The 13,031-nt window shown below is 40.1% G+C and overlaps 1 protein-coding gene across 3 annotated transcripts in view; it reads right to left on the bottom strand.

Moving 5' to 3' along the window:
- The window catches only part of CHCHD3 (coiled-coil-helix-coiled-coil-helix domain containing 3), a 227,537-nt gene that overhangs the window by 171,202 nt on the left and 43,304 nt on the right, over nucleotides 1-13,031 (bottom strand). For all 3 annotated transcript variants that reach the window (XM_014607579.3, XM_014607578.3, XM_014607580.3), the window contains exon 3: nucleotides 5,827-5,908. In XM_014607579.3, the coding sequence (XP_014463065.1) occupies nucleotides 5,827-5,908 (82 nt within the window). The remainder of the gene's footprint in view (nucleotides 1-5,826; nucleotides 5,909-13,031) is intronic.

Raw genomic sequence — 13,031 nt, 5'->3', positions numbered from 1 at the left:
GAGTTGTGTAGATTTCTCAGCAGAACCCAATGAAGCAGGTGCATCTCGCTGACCAGAAGCAGATTCTCATCTCTAAAGTTCATGAACCATGGCACCATCTGGCATGATGCAGGCCACCTCCGTGCCGGCAAGACAAATGCTTCCAATTACAAAAAAAACCCTTTTACTGGCACATCAACGTCAACTTCAAACTGCCACCATCAACAAAATGAGCGTATATTGAATAAACTATGATAATGACAAGAGCCATTGTAATGATCTCTCTATATGGGTCCTCATCTGACAGGGAACCTGGACATCCAAAAACATTTGACATCTTTTTGCCACATTTGTGTATAATTTCATTTCTTGGCAAAGAACTAAATCACTAACATCCTAGCATGTCCACATCTGTGACTGTTCCAATACTACCCGTATATTTTAATTCATTTTGGAGGCAGAGACAACAAGACCCTAACATATGTAAAGAATGAGAATGGTCACCTCTTGCTTGTGTTCTCCCACTCTTTACCATTCTCTTTTCCAGTGCTACATACATAATTTGGGCTATAATAAAATGCACAACTGAGACTAGAGAGATAAAACATACAAATACTTTTGTGGTATTTCATTCTTCATTTTCAGATGAGAAAAACAATCACACACCAAGTCTAACGTTTCTGTAGTATTATCAAATTGCAATATTGATATGAAAGACAAAAAAGACTGTGAATGCCGATTATTCCATTCTATTTTTCATTGTTATCCTTTTTGCCATTGTTTATGTTCATTTTCGGGAGCAGGCAAGTCCTCTGGAAAATTTAACACTTGCAAACTTTCATGACTGCAGCCAAAGACTGCACAAGCCCACTAGGTATTGTGGCTGCATTATACTTCAAGAAAGTAAGTATGAACTCTGATAAGTTTAACTACAATCAAAGCTTCATTTTCCTGAAGAAGAAGATGCTTCTAAAATTAAATGAATTTCAAAGTGTAGAAAAGCAACAAAAAAAAAAAAAAAAGAATTGAAACAGCTGAGCTGTGCATAGTCCAGAAAACCATAGTTCACACTTTGCATAATCTTGTTAATATTCTACCATTAAACAGGACATTGGGCAAATGTGCTTTCCTTTCTTCAAATCAATTTTTTTAAATGTTCCCTTCATTTAAAGATGCAACAAAGAAAGATTTCACAAAGAGCAAGCACATTAATCCACTTTATTAGTACGGGTGATTACAGTCCTAATAGAATCTCTCATTTACAGGACTATTTTGTTACAGCATTTTTAGGAAAAGTTACACAACGATCACGATGAAAAAGGTGACTCTGAATTTCAGGGTGAAGTTACGGCCATGCTGAGGATAACAGCAGAACTTTCCCGAGTTCAAATAAGAGCAGAACGTTTCCTATGACATCAAGCCCCTTCTTGTGACGACAGCCATCAGTCCTCAGATTGATCCATCACTGGAACACATTTCATCTTAATAAACTCATCAGAAACTTGCAAATTTGGGGTGGGGAAGGCAATCTTAGGTAAGAAGAATCCTCATCAGCAATGGAGAAATGAAACGCCTAGAAAAGCCATTACGCTACCATAGAGCTCCGGGTATCATTTAGCAGCATGCTCTCAAGGAAACAGCTGATGAGGTTCATTGTTGCATCCAACCTCACACAAAAAGGTATTAAAATACAGGTGCATGTTTTTAAAAAACACACGCATTGTTTAAATGAAAGTGACACAATCTAGATATTAATATGATTCTCTTATCAAAATTGTATTTATGCACACACACACATACCACCCCTATCTCCCTAGGCTCTGATCATAAAACCATCCTTAAAAAAGTTATGCATGTGAAAAGCTTGCATAACTATCAACACGATTAGTGCACTGGTCATTTATACAGGCGAGTTATACAGCAGTCAAAGGGAACAATAAAATATTGACCTAAGTGTACAAGGACCATGGAGATTGTGGCCAGGTACAAACCTTTATCGATTCCAGCATTCAGCCTCCAACCATCTCCCCTGCTCCTTGAGCCTTCCTGAGACCACGGCGACCCCAAGCTGGGGGAAGTGCAGGCTGCTCCTGTTGTCCCGGTCCTGGGGGACTGGAGTAGTAGAGCAAAACCCCCTGCGCACTTCTGACATCAAGGACTCCAAAGTGAGAAGCAGGCAGGGCATGTGGTACTGACTGAACCCGTAGCAAAGCCCCTACCACTCGACATACCTGGGACTCCAGCATGAGAATCAGGTGGGGGCTTTGCCTTGCTACTCTGGGGAGAGCTTCCCCAGCCCTGGCTCCCAGCCCTACCAGCTTTCAATCACCATCTGTGCTGCCACGCCTGTCTTTCCACACAACCCCAGTTTCCCATGGACCCCAGCACTATCCAGCAGCAGTTTAGAAGCCAAAATAAACTCTCCTGGGAGCGACTCCTAACTGACATAACTTGGCTTATTTTTTCTCCCACGGCTACCACTTTGGGTCAAGAAAAAGAACATGAACATTTGTACATCTTTGGTTTCTGCTGGGAGAACAGTGACTTTTCTGGTAAAGTCCTGAACGACTGTACATGGCACGTGCACTTTCACAGCCAAGGTAACTCATCAGTTCCAAAGGCAGCACCTTCTGGAGGCACTACTCGAAGACAAGGCGAGTTTGTTGTATTCATTTCCATTCTTCATTTAAGGGAATTTAAAGTTGCTTAGAGTAACATAAACCTTATTTGGGAATGATGCTTCTTGGTATTTAACCAATAGTGAATGCAGTCATACACAAATAAAATTCAAAGAGCCAAGCCCACCAACCTACGGCACTTCTGCATAAGCAAGGCCGTTTTCCTCCTTTGCACTTCACTCTCTGAAGGTGTCCTGCAATCAGATCAGGAAGTGGCCATATATGGCAAATACATGAACATGAACTTGTTTAATTCTCAGGAATGTGCTAAATATTCATCTCAACTCCCACAGTTATTTTTGGATAGCTCAAAACATCTTTATGTTTAACAGCTTTTTTATTGTGAAAGCAATGCTGGGAAAAGCACGTCATATTTTTTAAGAGGGATAAAAATGTAGCTGTGTAATACATACCATTATGGGTAAAAAGCTATAAAAACTAATTTAGAAATCATAAGTTCACAGTAGATGATGAATGTCAGGCCTGATGAGTATTTTTCTTAAGAAGAAAAGCAAAAATGGATAAAAGTAGTATGTTTTCAAACTGAACAGCTGATAAAAAGAACGCAACTGTTTACAGAGCACACCATCATCTGAATTCACTAATGTGAAGAACAACAGTGAAATTTCTGTAAAAGTTGTTTTTTTGGGTTTGTTTGGGTTTTTTTAATGCACGTGCATTCTGCCAGGCTCACACCCCCACGTACATTTCTTCAAGAATAGGTATCACATGCATAGAGTCTGATCTGCTTGAGTAACTAAAAGGTGCAAATCAGATATCACAGGCTAGGGGTCAATATTGGAGGCATTTTTTCCTCTGTCAAGAAGCCTGACATATGGGCTGAGGAAGCAGCTGAAAACTTAATCAGAGACATTTTTAATCAGCTCTTCACACGCACACCATTAGGTTTCTGCCAAATTGGCTTAGAAGAATCATGGTACGTACCTATACGAGTACTGCGCCATTTGAGGAGAGCCAGCAACTCGCACTAATGAACAGCTCCAGATATACAAGTATTTTCAAGTACATGCATAACAAAACACTCTCCACAAAATGTATTTGTAATAACCATTAAAAGCAAAGCATATGCAAGAAAACAGAATATGCCTAAGCTTCAAAGTATCATCTACATTTTTGTCTTTTGAATAGAAATGGCTACAGTTGAAAGGACTCCTGCCCCACTTGTGTTTATTCCATCTGCGATGTTGCAAACAATTTCAAATATTGCACAAACACATGGGATTGCTATGAACTATTCCTTATGTGAAGGGCTACTAGCATTTCTATAATTATTTACTTCAAAACTTAAGTTTAGTGACAGTAAAAAAAATGCACACGGGCTCTGACAACAGATGGGTGTTTTGGAGGGCAAAAGAGATGACCATTATATTTCCCTCCTATTAAAGAGTTTCCATCGTGATACAAGGACTGCATTGCTTGCAAGTCCGTTACACCCCAGTCCTCTGCAGGCATCATTGTTCCTGGACTGAATAAAACTGGCGGGTAGGTTGACAACTTTATGAAAACTGAGCAGCATAAAAGCCAGTCACACATGGGTTTATAGGGCAGATTCTGTGCAAGTTATGGAAGAACCTGATCAACGCATCAATTCCTTGTTCCACGTAAACACAGTATTTATCCTAAAGTATCAAAACGCAGGTGAAAGTACTTGATGTGATGTGATACCTTGACCAACTTCAGCTTGAAAGATATCTGCTTCTCTAGGCCATCTTACATTTAAAAAAACAAACAAACACCGTGCTGAACAACACTGTGCCAAAAATATTTTAAATGACTTTTATGCTCTGTATAGCAGATAAAAAACTCCATGCTTATTTCTGACCACAGATTAAATGCATACGCTCAAACACTGCTATCAAGATACGACAAGTAGGTTAAAAAAAAAAAAAAAACTTTTCAAAATGAATTTCAGAGAAAAAAGGTCTTGCATTCCCAAGCTTTTTCATAGTATTAAAAAAAGAGAAAATAAACTCTTCGCCTCTACTCTTTTAGCCAAAATGAGGCCAGACGGTCAGCCCTGGTGTTTGTGAAATACAATACCAAATATGAAAAAAGAGGGTCTCTCAAAGCCAATATTTCACAGACCATGGCAAGGGCAAGCAAAATGGACTTATGGAATAACCAGAGAAAGTTACTGAAAAGTAAAAAAAAAAAACAACCAAAACAAAACAATAAAACCAAAATAAAAACACATATGGACACTGTAGAATTGTTTAAATAAGCCACAGTTTAATATGAAATGCAAGTACTAAACAAAATTTCCTTATGAAGACCAAATGCAATTTCAAAGAGCAGGAATATGTCAAGCAGAAGATTTCACCATAACGTATTGATTTGCTTTACAGCTGAATCAAAGGGGCCTGGGTTTTTTAGAATGGTTGTACTCTGGTATCCAATTATATAATCCGTCAACCTAATCCAATTAAATAATAATATACTGCTGAGTGCAAAACAAAAGAAATGTATGCAGCCAATTTTAGCGGTACTAATTACACTCTGATTTAAGAAACCTACCGGAATGAGAGTTCTTCCCCCCCCAACTCCAAAGGCAAAGGACAGTAAGTAGTTAAGATTTATGTTTAACAAGAAACTAATATTTCCCCTACTATTAAAATGTACCTCTTTACTCAAGCAGAACAGTTATAAGCAACACACCTTTACATTTCTCCCAACTTGTTTCTATCTCTGTGCAGCCAAGTGTCTTCCAGGACTTCAGAGATATCAACAAATCCAAGTCAGAGAGAAGGTGAGCTGGAAAGGACGTCCAAAGGACATCTAGTCCAACCCCTACCCAAGGCTGGATCATCCCTATCCAAAACGTCCTACACAAGCAACAATGTAAGCTCTACATAAGACTACTGTCAACCCTAACTCAATGCACATTTGGTTTAAAAGATTACAAGCAAATCAGGTTTATGAGGTCAAAGGGATTTAGATAACAAATTAAGAGTGAGAGCTATACTAAAGGACTCAGTTAATTTGTTTTAACATGCATTTAACACCAAAACAGAGTCTACCCGTTCTTCCTATGGCACTAGAAATCAGCATGTCATTAGACATTTCAATAGCTCTTCATTTATTGTAAAACTACTAAAAATCACTGAACAATTTTTATAAAAAGTACAGCTGTGGATGATCACAAACAAACCTTTTGTGAGCTTCAGTCTCTCTCCTGGCTTGTTCTAATGCCAGCTCTTCGGCTATTCTTTTCTTTAGCTCTTCTTCATTAACTGTAATTAATGAAAGTTATAGAGAATAAAGATGTTATCAAAACACAGTATTGTTAGCAATTACAGAAACAAAACATTTTGTAACATAATATACTATTTTGTTTTCCATTTATTTTTCCTATCAAACCCAAAGACCTTCCAAAATTGAACTTCCATTATCGGGGGGAGGGAGGGGGGAATTGGATTTTGGATAAGTGATATTACTCTACACATGTTCAATTAATATACATACCCTCTCCTCATTCAAATCAGCTTGTAAACTTGAAATCCGCCCTTCATAGCCAAATCTACACTACAGATAGTAGACTTGAAAAAGAGCACTGGCCCAATAACAATTAGCAAACAAACCTTACGACTACCTCCATCATTCGGGGATGCAAAGAGATGCATTTGTATATTTTTATTGAATTCTATTTTCCTATCCAATAGCTGGCAAAAGACATGAATAAAAAGCATCATCTAGTAAGTAAACCAAACCTTCTCCATTTTCTATATAAAAGTAAATATTTAAAAACTGAATAAATGTGTGTTCAGATATATAATTTTTTATATAAATGTATAGAGAAAATAGTGACTCCTCCTGGTTGGCTAGAAGTACTAAAATTAATGGAATAGCTATACTAGTGAATATGTCTAAGTGCTTATACCAGCAAACAAGAACAACCTTCCTTCAGGAAAACAGTTAGAAACTACACTTGTGAAAGAGGAATTGAAACTAAACAAAAAATAAATGATTTACATCAAGGTTCCTGGCTGACTTCAGTTAAACCGCACTGCTGGGATAGTATGATATAACTAAAAGAGCTATGCTAATAGAGAATAGTGGTCTTCCTCCACTGGTAAAAGCACTCCTGACGCCAGTGGTCACCAACCAGTGGATCTCGATCCAGCAGTAGATCTCGGAGCCTCTTGGAGTTGATCCGAGGCTGGGGTGGGGGGCTGAGTGCCCGCGTGCATGCATGCGTGCCCCAGCCCAGCAGGTCAGTCCGTCGGGGAAGGAAAGGGCAGGGGCTAGATCGAGGTCCCCGCGGTAAGGGACAGTGCTGCAGAGGCAGGAGCAGTGGTAAGTTGAGTGGGGCCCCAGCCGGATGAGACAACCTGCTGGGGAGGTGCGCCCCCAAATAATTTTTTCTCCCTCTGCCTCAATCTGCACCCCCACCTCCCCCTTTCCTTTCCCGCAGACTTACCTGCTAGGCAGGTAAGAAGGGAAACAGAAAAATAAGACAACTGCAAACCGAACACTTTACGGCCAGCAGCTGGAAAACTATTCATAAACACAAACCAGAGCAACTAAAAAACCGCTAGTCCAAAAATGCCTCATGAATCTTCTGCATTCTCCTGGGACCAAGCAGGCCGACCATCGTTATGCACTGAAGCAACCTAACCTCAAGGTGACAAATGCACAGAAGCAGAGTCTATGCTGGAAGGAAAAAAACCATGCCTGTTTCTATCTTGGCCCAGAAACACACCTGCTGTTTGATCTAGGAGTGCATCATTACAAAACCCAGGTCAAAAATAGCAGACTTGCACATGTTGTCAAGAGCAGAGAGACTGTCCTCGCCCAACATTCAAAGCATCCTCACCGATTTGGTCCCGGCTGAGCCTAAACCAGCACGCCCTCATCCTCCTTCAGATTTTATAAAGACAGTGGAGCTGTTATACTGCATCTATGCCAGAGGTGGGCAAAATGTGATCCGCAGGCCAGATATGGCCCATCAGGCCACTATCTGGCCCACGGGGCCCCTAAAAAATTTAGAAAATTAATATTTATCTGCCCCTGGCTGCCTGTCATGAGGCCCTCAATGGCTTGCCAAAACTCAGTACGTGGTCCTCCGTCCGAAATAACTGCCCGTCCCTGATCCATGCACTTCCACTGAGTATCAAGTACCTATACAAGATACTAAGACTATCAAAAAAGCTACAAAATATATTTAGCAGAAGTGTCAGCCTCAATGAACAATGATCCAGTTGTCATAGCATAACGCACAAATCATCCCAACACATCAGTGAGCATTAGAAATGAAAAATCTAAGCAGTTAAGAGACTGCATTTCCACCCTTAAGAATGAATGCCACCCCTATAAAGGCCAAAATGAAAGCCATCTTATCTGCAAAATAATCTTGAGAACTCAGTCAGAAATGCTTGACCAAAGCTTAAACTAATTTAATCCCTTTGCCAGTCTCCCAAAACAGCTCCCCTAGCTGTGCTGAGCCACAGCAGAGAAACTTCCTCTCATTTTCTGCACATCTAGAAGACCTGTAAAAATACATTCACTGTTAAAATCGATCCTATTAGTTTTAACTCTGAAAAGGTATTTCAATATTTCATGTCATTTAATGCAGCACTCAAGAATATACACACGGTGCATAACAATTATGCTCTCACCACCATCGGTATCATGAAGTTTACTGTTCTAATGTACAAAAATGAGTAAAATATGTCTAATGAACCATGGAACTCTCTTTTAAAGTGTACTAAATAAGATTCAGGTATCAGCCAATAAAGACATGGCACATTTGACCTTAACAATCACTTAGGTTATACATCGATCAGCCAGATACTAACAGGAAATAAAACTGGAGCTGTAGATCATTAAATAGGATTCTGTTATAGGATACAAGATGTATGGCTCCAAAATGAGAAACATGCCTTGGCAAAGACTGAAATTCCAAGAGACAGGCTATGGGCTGGGAGAAAAACAGCAGTCAAAAATGTCGTTTCTATCAAGACGAAGTATCAGAGATGCTAGATCCATTTCTAGGTGAAAAACAGAAAAGACTTTCAGCATCTGATGGCAATTTCTGCTCAGACCATATGACATTCAAAGTAGACAACTGGCAAATAAAGAACTGAAGAATTTTAAATACTTAGACGTACAGGTCAGTTCATATAAATATCACCTGAAGACAGCAAGAAAGGAGCAGCTGCCAGAAACAAAAACGTTTTTTTTTTTTACCATATAGTCATTGTGGCTCTTCGAGGTGCTACTTAGGCCCGTGCAAAGTGGCTAGTATTCACTTCGGATCCGACCGATTTAGGGGACACTGGTCTCCCGATTCAATTTGGATTCGGAGATCTGCCCACCGAAACAGACCGAATCTCCTCCAAATTGAATTAGCAACCAAAGCTTCGCACAGCCCTAGTGCTGGTCCCAATACACGCACCTGTACATGCAGCATGTGCACCACTAGTTCTCAACCTTGTTAGACTCAAGGAACCGCTTGGAAAATGCCAGCTCTTGGGTTTTCACTCATTTTCTGACTATGGAAGAATACTAGGCAAAGTGTTGTGTTGCAAAGACCACCACAGGTCAAAATTGTTTTGACAGGGAGGATACTTATTTGAAATCTCTGGATTTATCTTGTAAATGTCTGCACAGTGCTAACGTTTTGTGGCACCCTATGGCATCCTATGAAAGGATCTCAAGGCACCATGATTGAGAATCACTGGTGTAAGCATAGACTCTTTTGACCATTCATGTGACCAGGTATGCATCCTACATCTCCCTATATTTCAAAGCAAGGCCAAAGGGCAGAGTTGATGCAATTTATTCCCTCACAATTTAAAACTGGTATTATCTGTAGCTTATAAAACCTTGGATGGGGCAGGGGGGTCATTAATTGGATCTACCCAGACTGCATCTCAAAAAGCCAATTACTGTGGGGTCAGTGAACATCCTACCTTTTTTTTCCAGTATGCTCCTAGAGATTAGCAGAATCACTGTGGATCAACTGCAGGGAACTGGTGAGTAGCATTAGAATAGCCAGAATAAAAAATCCCAAGTGCCCCATTCAAAGATTAGATTTCCACTCCCTCAAAATCTCATGTCGGACCTAGCATACCAGGCAGACTGTTTCCCAACAATGTTTGGCAGATTCCCAAAACAGGCCAGGCTATAGCAAAGCAAGCCTTAAGATAGTGAGCAGAGTCACTGTTCTCCCAGTAGAAACCAGGAATATATAGATATTTAGCATTTATCTCCCAGAGCAAAACTGGCTGCTCTAAGAGAAAAATGAGCAGGGAACAACCATAGTTTAATTGCTTGCAGGAGAGTAAATGTCTGTACATTTTCTCTTCCAAGAGATGCCACAGCACAGTCCCCCAGCATCCCAGGGTGCTTTGCTTCCAGCTCTCCTCTCCCCCCACATCCCACCCCTCCCCAGGGAGACTGTAGGTTTCTTGGGCTAGATTCTATGTTCCAGCCAAGCAAGGAGCAAAATGCACCGCATTCGCAATCCCCAAATTGTGCTGCAAGGAGACACAAGCTGACCCGAAGCAGTATGGGTCAGCCAATCCGAGCTGCCCTTTGCACTGCTGCCATCTGTCTCCAAGCAGACTGAGGGAGCCTGCAGAGCAAGCTCAGCATTTGAATGTCTGTTCAAAAGGTCTGTGGATAAGTTTGCCTACCAGGAAGACAAACCTAGAAGAATTCTCCCAGATCCTTTGCAAGTGTGAATGCAGCCTGTCTGAACCATTCTAGGCAAGTTTGTTTTAAATGTGCTCTTAAAAATTTCCAAGGATAAAGATCTCAAAACATAGTATATTAAAATTTAAATTCTGTGCCCTGTATAGAAGGCAGAAGGTCACCCCCAGGCAAACCACAAAATAGGAGGAGAAATGGCAGCCCTGGAGAATACTCTATCAGATGACAAACCTAACGGGAACAGCAAATGAGAGGAGCTAAGAGAGGATATGGGGGAATCAGGTAAGAAGACCATAGTTCTCCACCCTTCAGGTCATCTGCAGACAACATGATTGAGGTGGGACTGCCATTCCCAATCCATATTTATTCCAACTGCGATGTTGCTAAGATTTATTCCATCTGTATATACTGCTAAGATGTCTCAGCTGGGCTTTTCTGCAATTTGTGAGCCACTGAAGAAAAACAAAAGTTGGGGGGGGGGCCTCCTGCAGGTTTATCTCCTAGCTCAGCTTTGCTTGATCATGGCCATCTACTGTGACCCCCTAGCTCCTGCAGCCTTGGTGTCATCATTAACTTTCCATCACTTCTGAAAGCAGTTTATTTATTGAAGTTCAAGCCACTGTCTTCTTAAAAGCCAGTTTTGGAGACATGAAGAAATGCCTGGTTTTTGAAAATGGCAGCAGAGACACTTGAACTAAAGCTGGTCAAACGAGCTTTAGTTCAAGCACCCCCACAGGCATTTTGAAGCACAGAGATGTTGATACACAAGACGCTGCAGCACTTTAATTAAAGAGGCTCTTGAAGCCGCTCTAATTAAAGCACCTCCCCCTCCACCCTCAGAGAGCACATTGAAAATATGAATAAAGTGGTGGTTTCCAAGTGTTACTCTGCAAGTCTGCTGTCTCCAAGCATTTGAAATTTCTCAGATCTCCCTGAGTCCAAAAAGAAACTAGCTTTTCAATTCCGTATTTAATTCATCCCAAAGCTTCACAAGATGCTAGAAGAACATTAAAGGCTACCACTCAACAAAAACCCCTGCCAGTTCTTTAACATCAATCTATCATTCCTGTCTAGGAAACATAGCAGCATGTGTGCAAAAATTTTAATAAGTACATCTGAAACACTTTTTTAAATTCATGGCACTACCATAAGGTTTTTAAATCATCACAATGTTCACAAGATGCATGAGCTACATTCCTTCCTCTTACTCATCCTCTATTTCGCATATTTAAAGTATAAACTCATCCAGACATGGACCCGCTCAAACTTACATCCATACAGCAAATAAAATGGGGCACCAATTCAGGCTAGGACCACACTGTTCCACTTTAAATACAAATACGTAATTGGTACAACTAAAACAACCATGGAAACTTAGAGGGGGGAAAGGGAAAGGAAAAAAAAACAAACCTTTCATCTTCTAAACTGTACTGTGAAATAACTTGAGAGTTTGTTGAACTACGCGAGTCTGACCAAGGCAATTAAATAGAATAAGAACACTGCAAAGGAATTATTTTGCATTTTTGCATCAGACTTCATTTCCACAGGTACTGCAAGTTATCTAACCTAGACTCAACTTTTTCAGGTGAAAAGATGAAGGACTGCGAGTGATGAAGTTGTCAAAGAAAGAAGTGTTTGAGTAACTTAGTTAACAAGCAACAAGCCACAAATCCAATTCTGAAAGAATGTAAGAACGAAGTGGCAGAGCTGCTAGCAAAACTATGCAATTCTTCGACTATTATGTTATAGTAGATGGCACCAAATGTTTTACTGTTGAGCAAAAAAAGAAGAAAGAATGATCCCGAGATAAAACCCAATTCAGTGATCTTTCAAAAAACCTTTGACAAAAAAGTTACCCGGAATAAGTTGTTAAGGAAACTAACCAGTCAGAGGGAGACGCAAAAGTACCATCATGGATTAAGAACTAGCTAAGATAAAAAACAAGAACAGGAAAAGCAGCATGGGAAAGAAAACAAGCAGTAAAGTGGCAAGTTCTGTAGATGACTAGCCTAAGTAATTTGTGCATCAAGAGTGGAGTCAACTGGGAAGGACCTAACATAGCAAACCGGGCATCACGCTGGTAGATGGCACTTACTTTTGGCAAATGAAAGGTCATGTATGTGGAATAGTTTGAATTACTTGGTCATATGGCTGAGTTCTAGATAAACTATAAAACTATGCAGGAAAGAAAGACTTGAGTGCATTGGACAGTTAATGAAAACTTCTACTTGGTAAGTCAAGGTATCAGAAAAAGGAGATAAGAAAAAAATTATGTAGGAGGAATGGAAAAGAAATTCAGAAACAACCACAGGCTACTCCTGACCTTGAACACTGTGTCTCCATTATGTTCAAAGGCAGTTTATCATAACAAGACGGCCATATTCTAACATTATGGTCAAAAAGGAGGAAAAAAAAAAAAAAAAAAAATCAGATACACCCACTTGAACCCAGCCAGAAGTTGGGGTTAATAACCCGAACCCTAAGCAGTTTAGGGCTTAGCTTTGCAAGGCACATTTTAGAAAAGAAAAAGGACATGTAATATTTAAAAGGCATTAAAAAGATCTGTGCATGTTTAAATGTGCTGCGGGCAAATACACTGCAGAATGTATTTTCACAACATAGTAAGGGCAAAGCTTAGTGCACCTACACTTATATTTATAAAAACAAAGGAAAAATAGTTGGGAATGCATCTTCAGAGCA

The sequence above is a fragment of the Alligator mississippiensis genome, chromosome 4 (genome assembly GCF_030867095.1).
Source record: "Alligator mississippiensis isolate rAllMis1 chromosome 4, rAllMis1, whole genome shotgun sequence".
NCBI classification, from domain to species: Eukaryota; Metazoa; Chordata; order Crocodylia; family Alligatoridae; genus Alligator; species Alligator mississippiensis.
The sequence above is the reverse complement of the archived record's forward strand: the minus strand, read 5'-3'. Positions and strand labels throughout refer to the sequence as shown.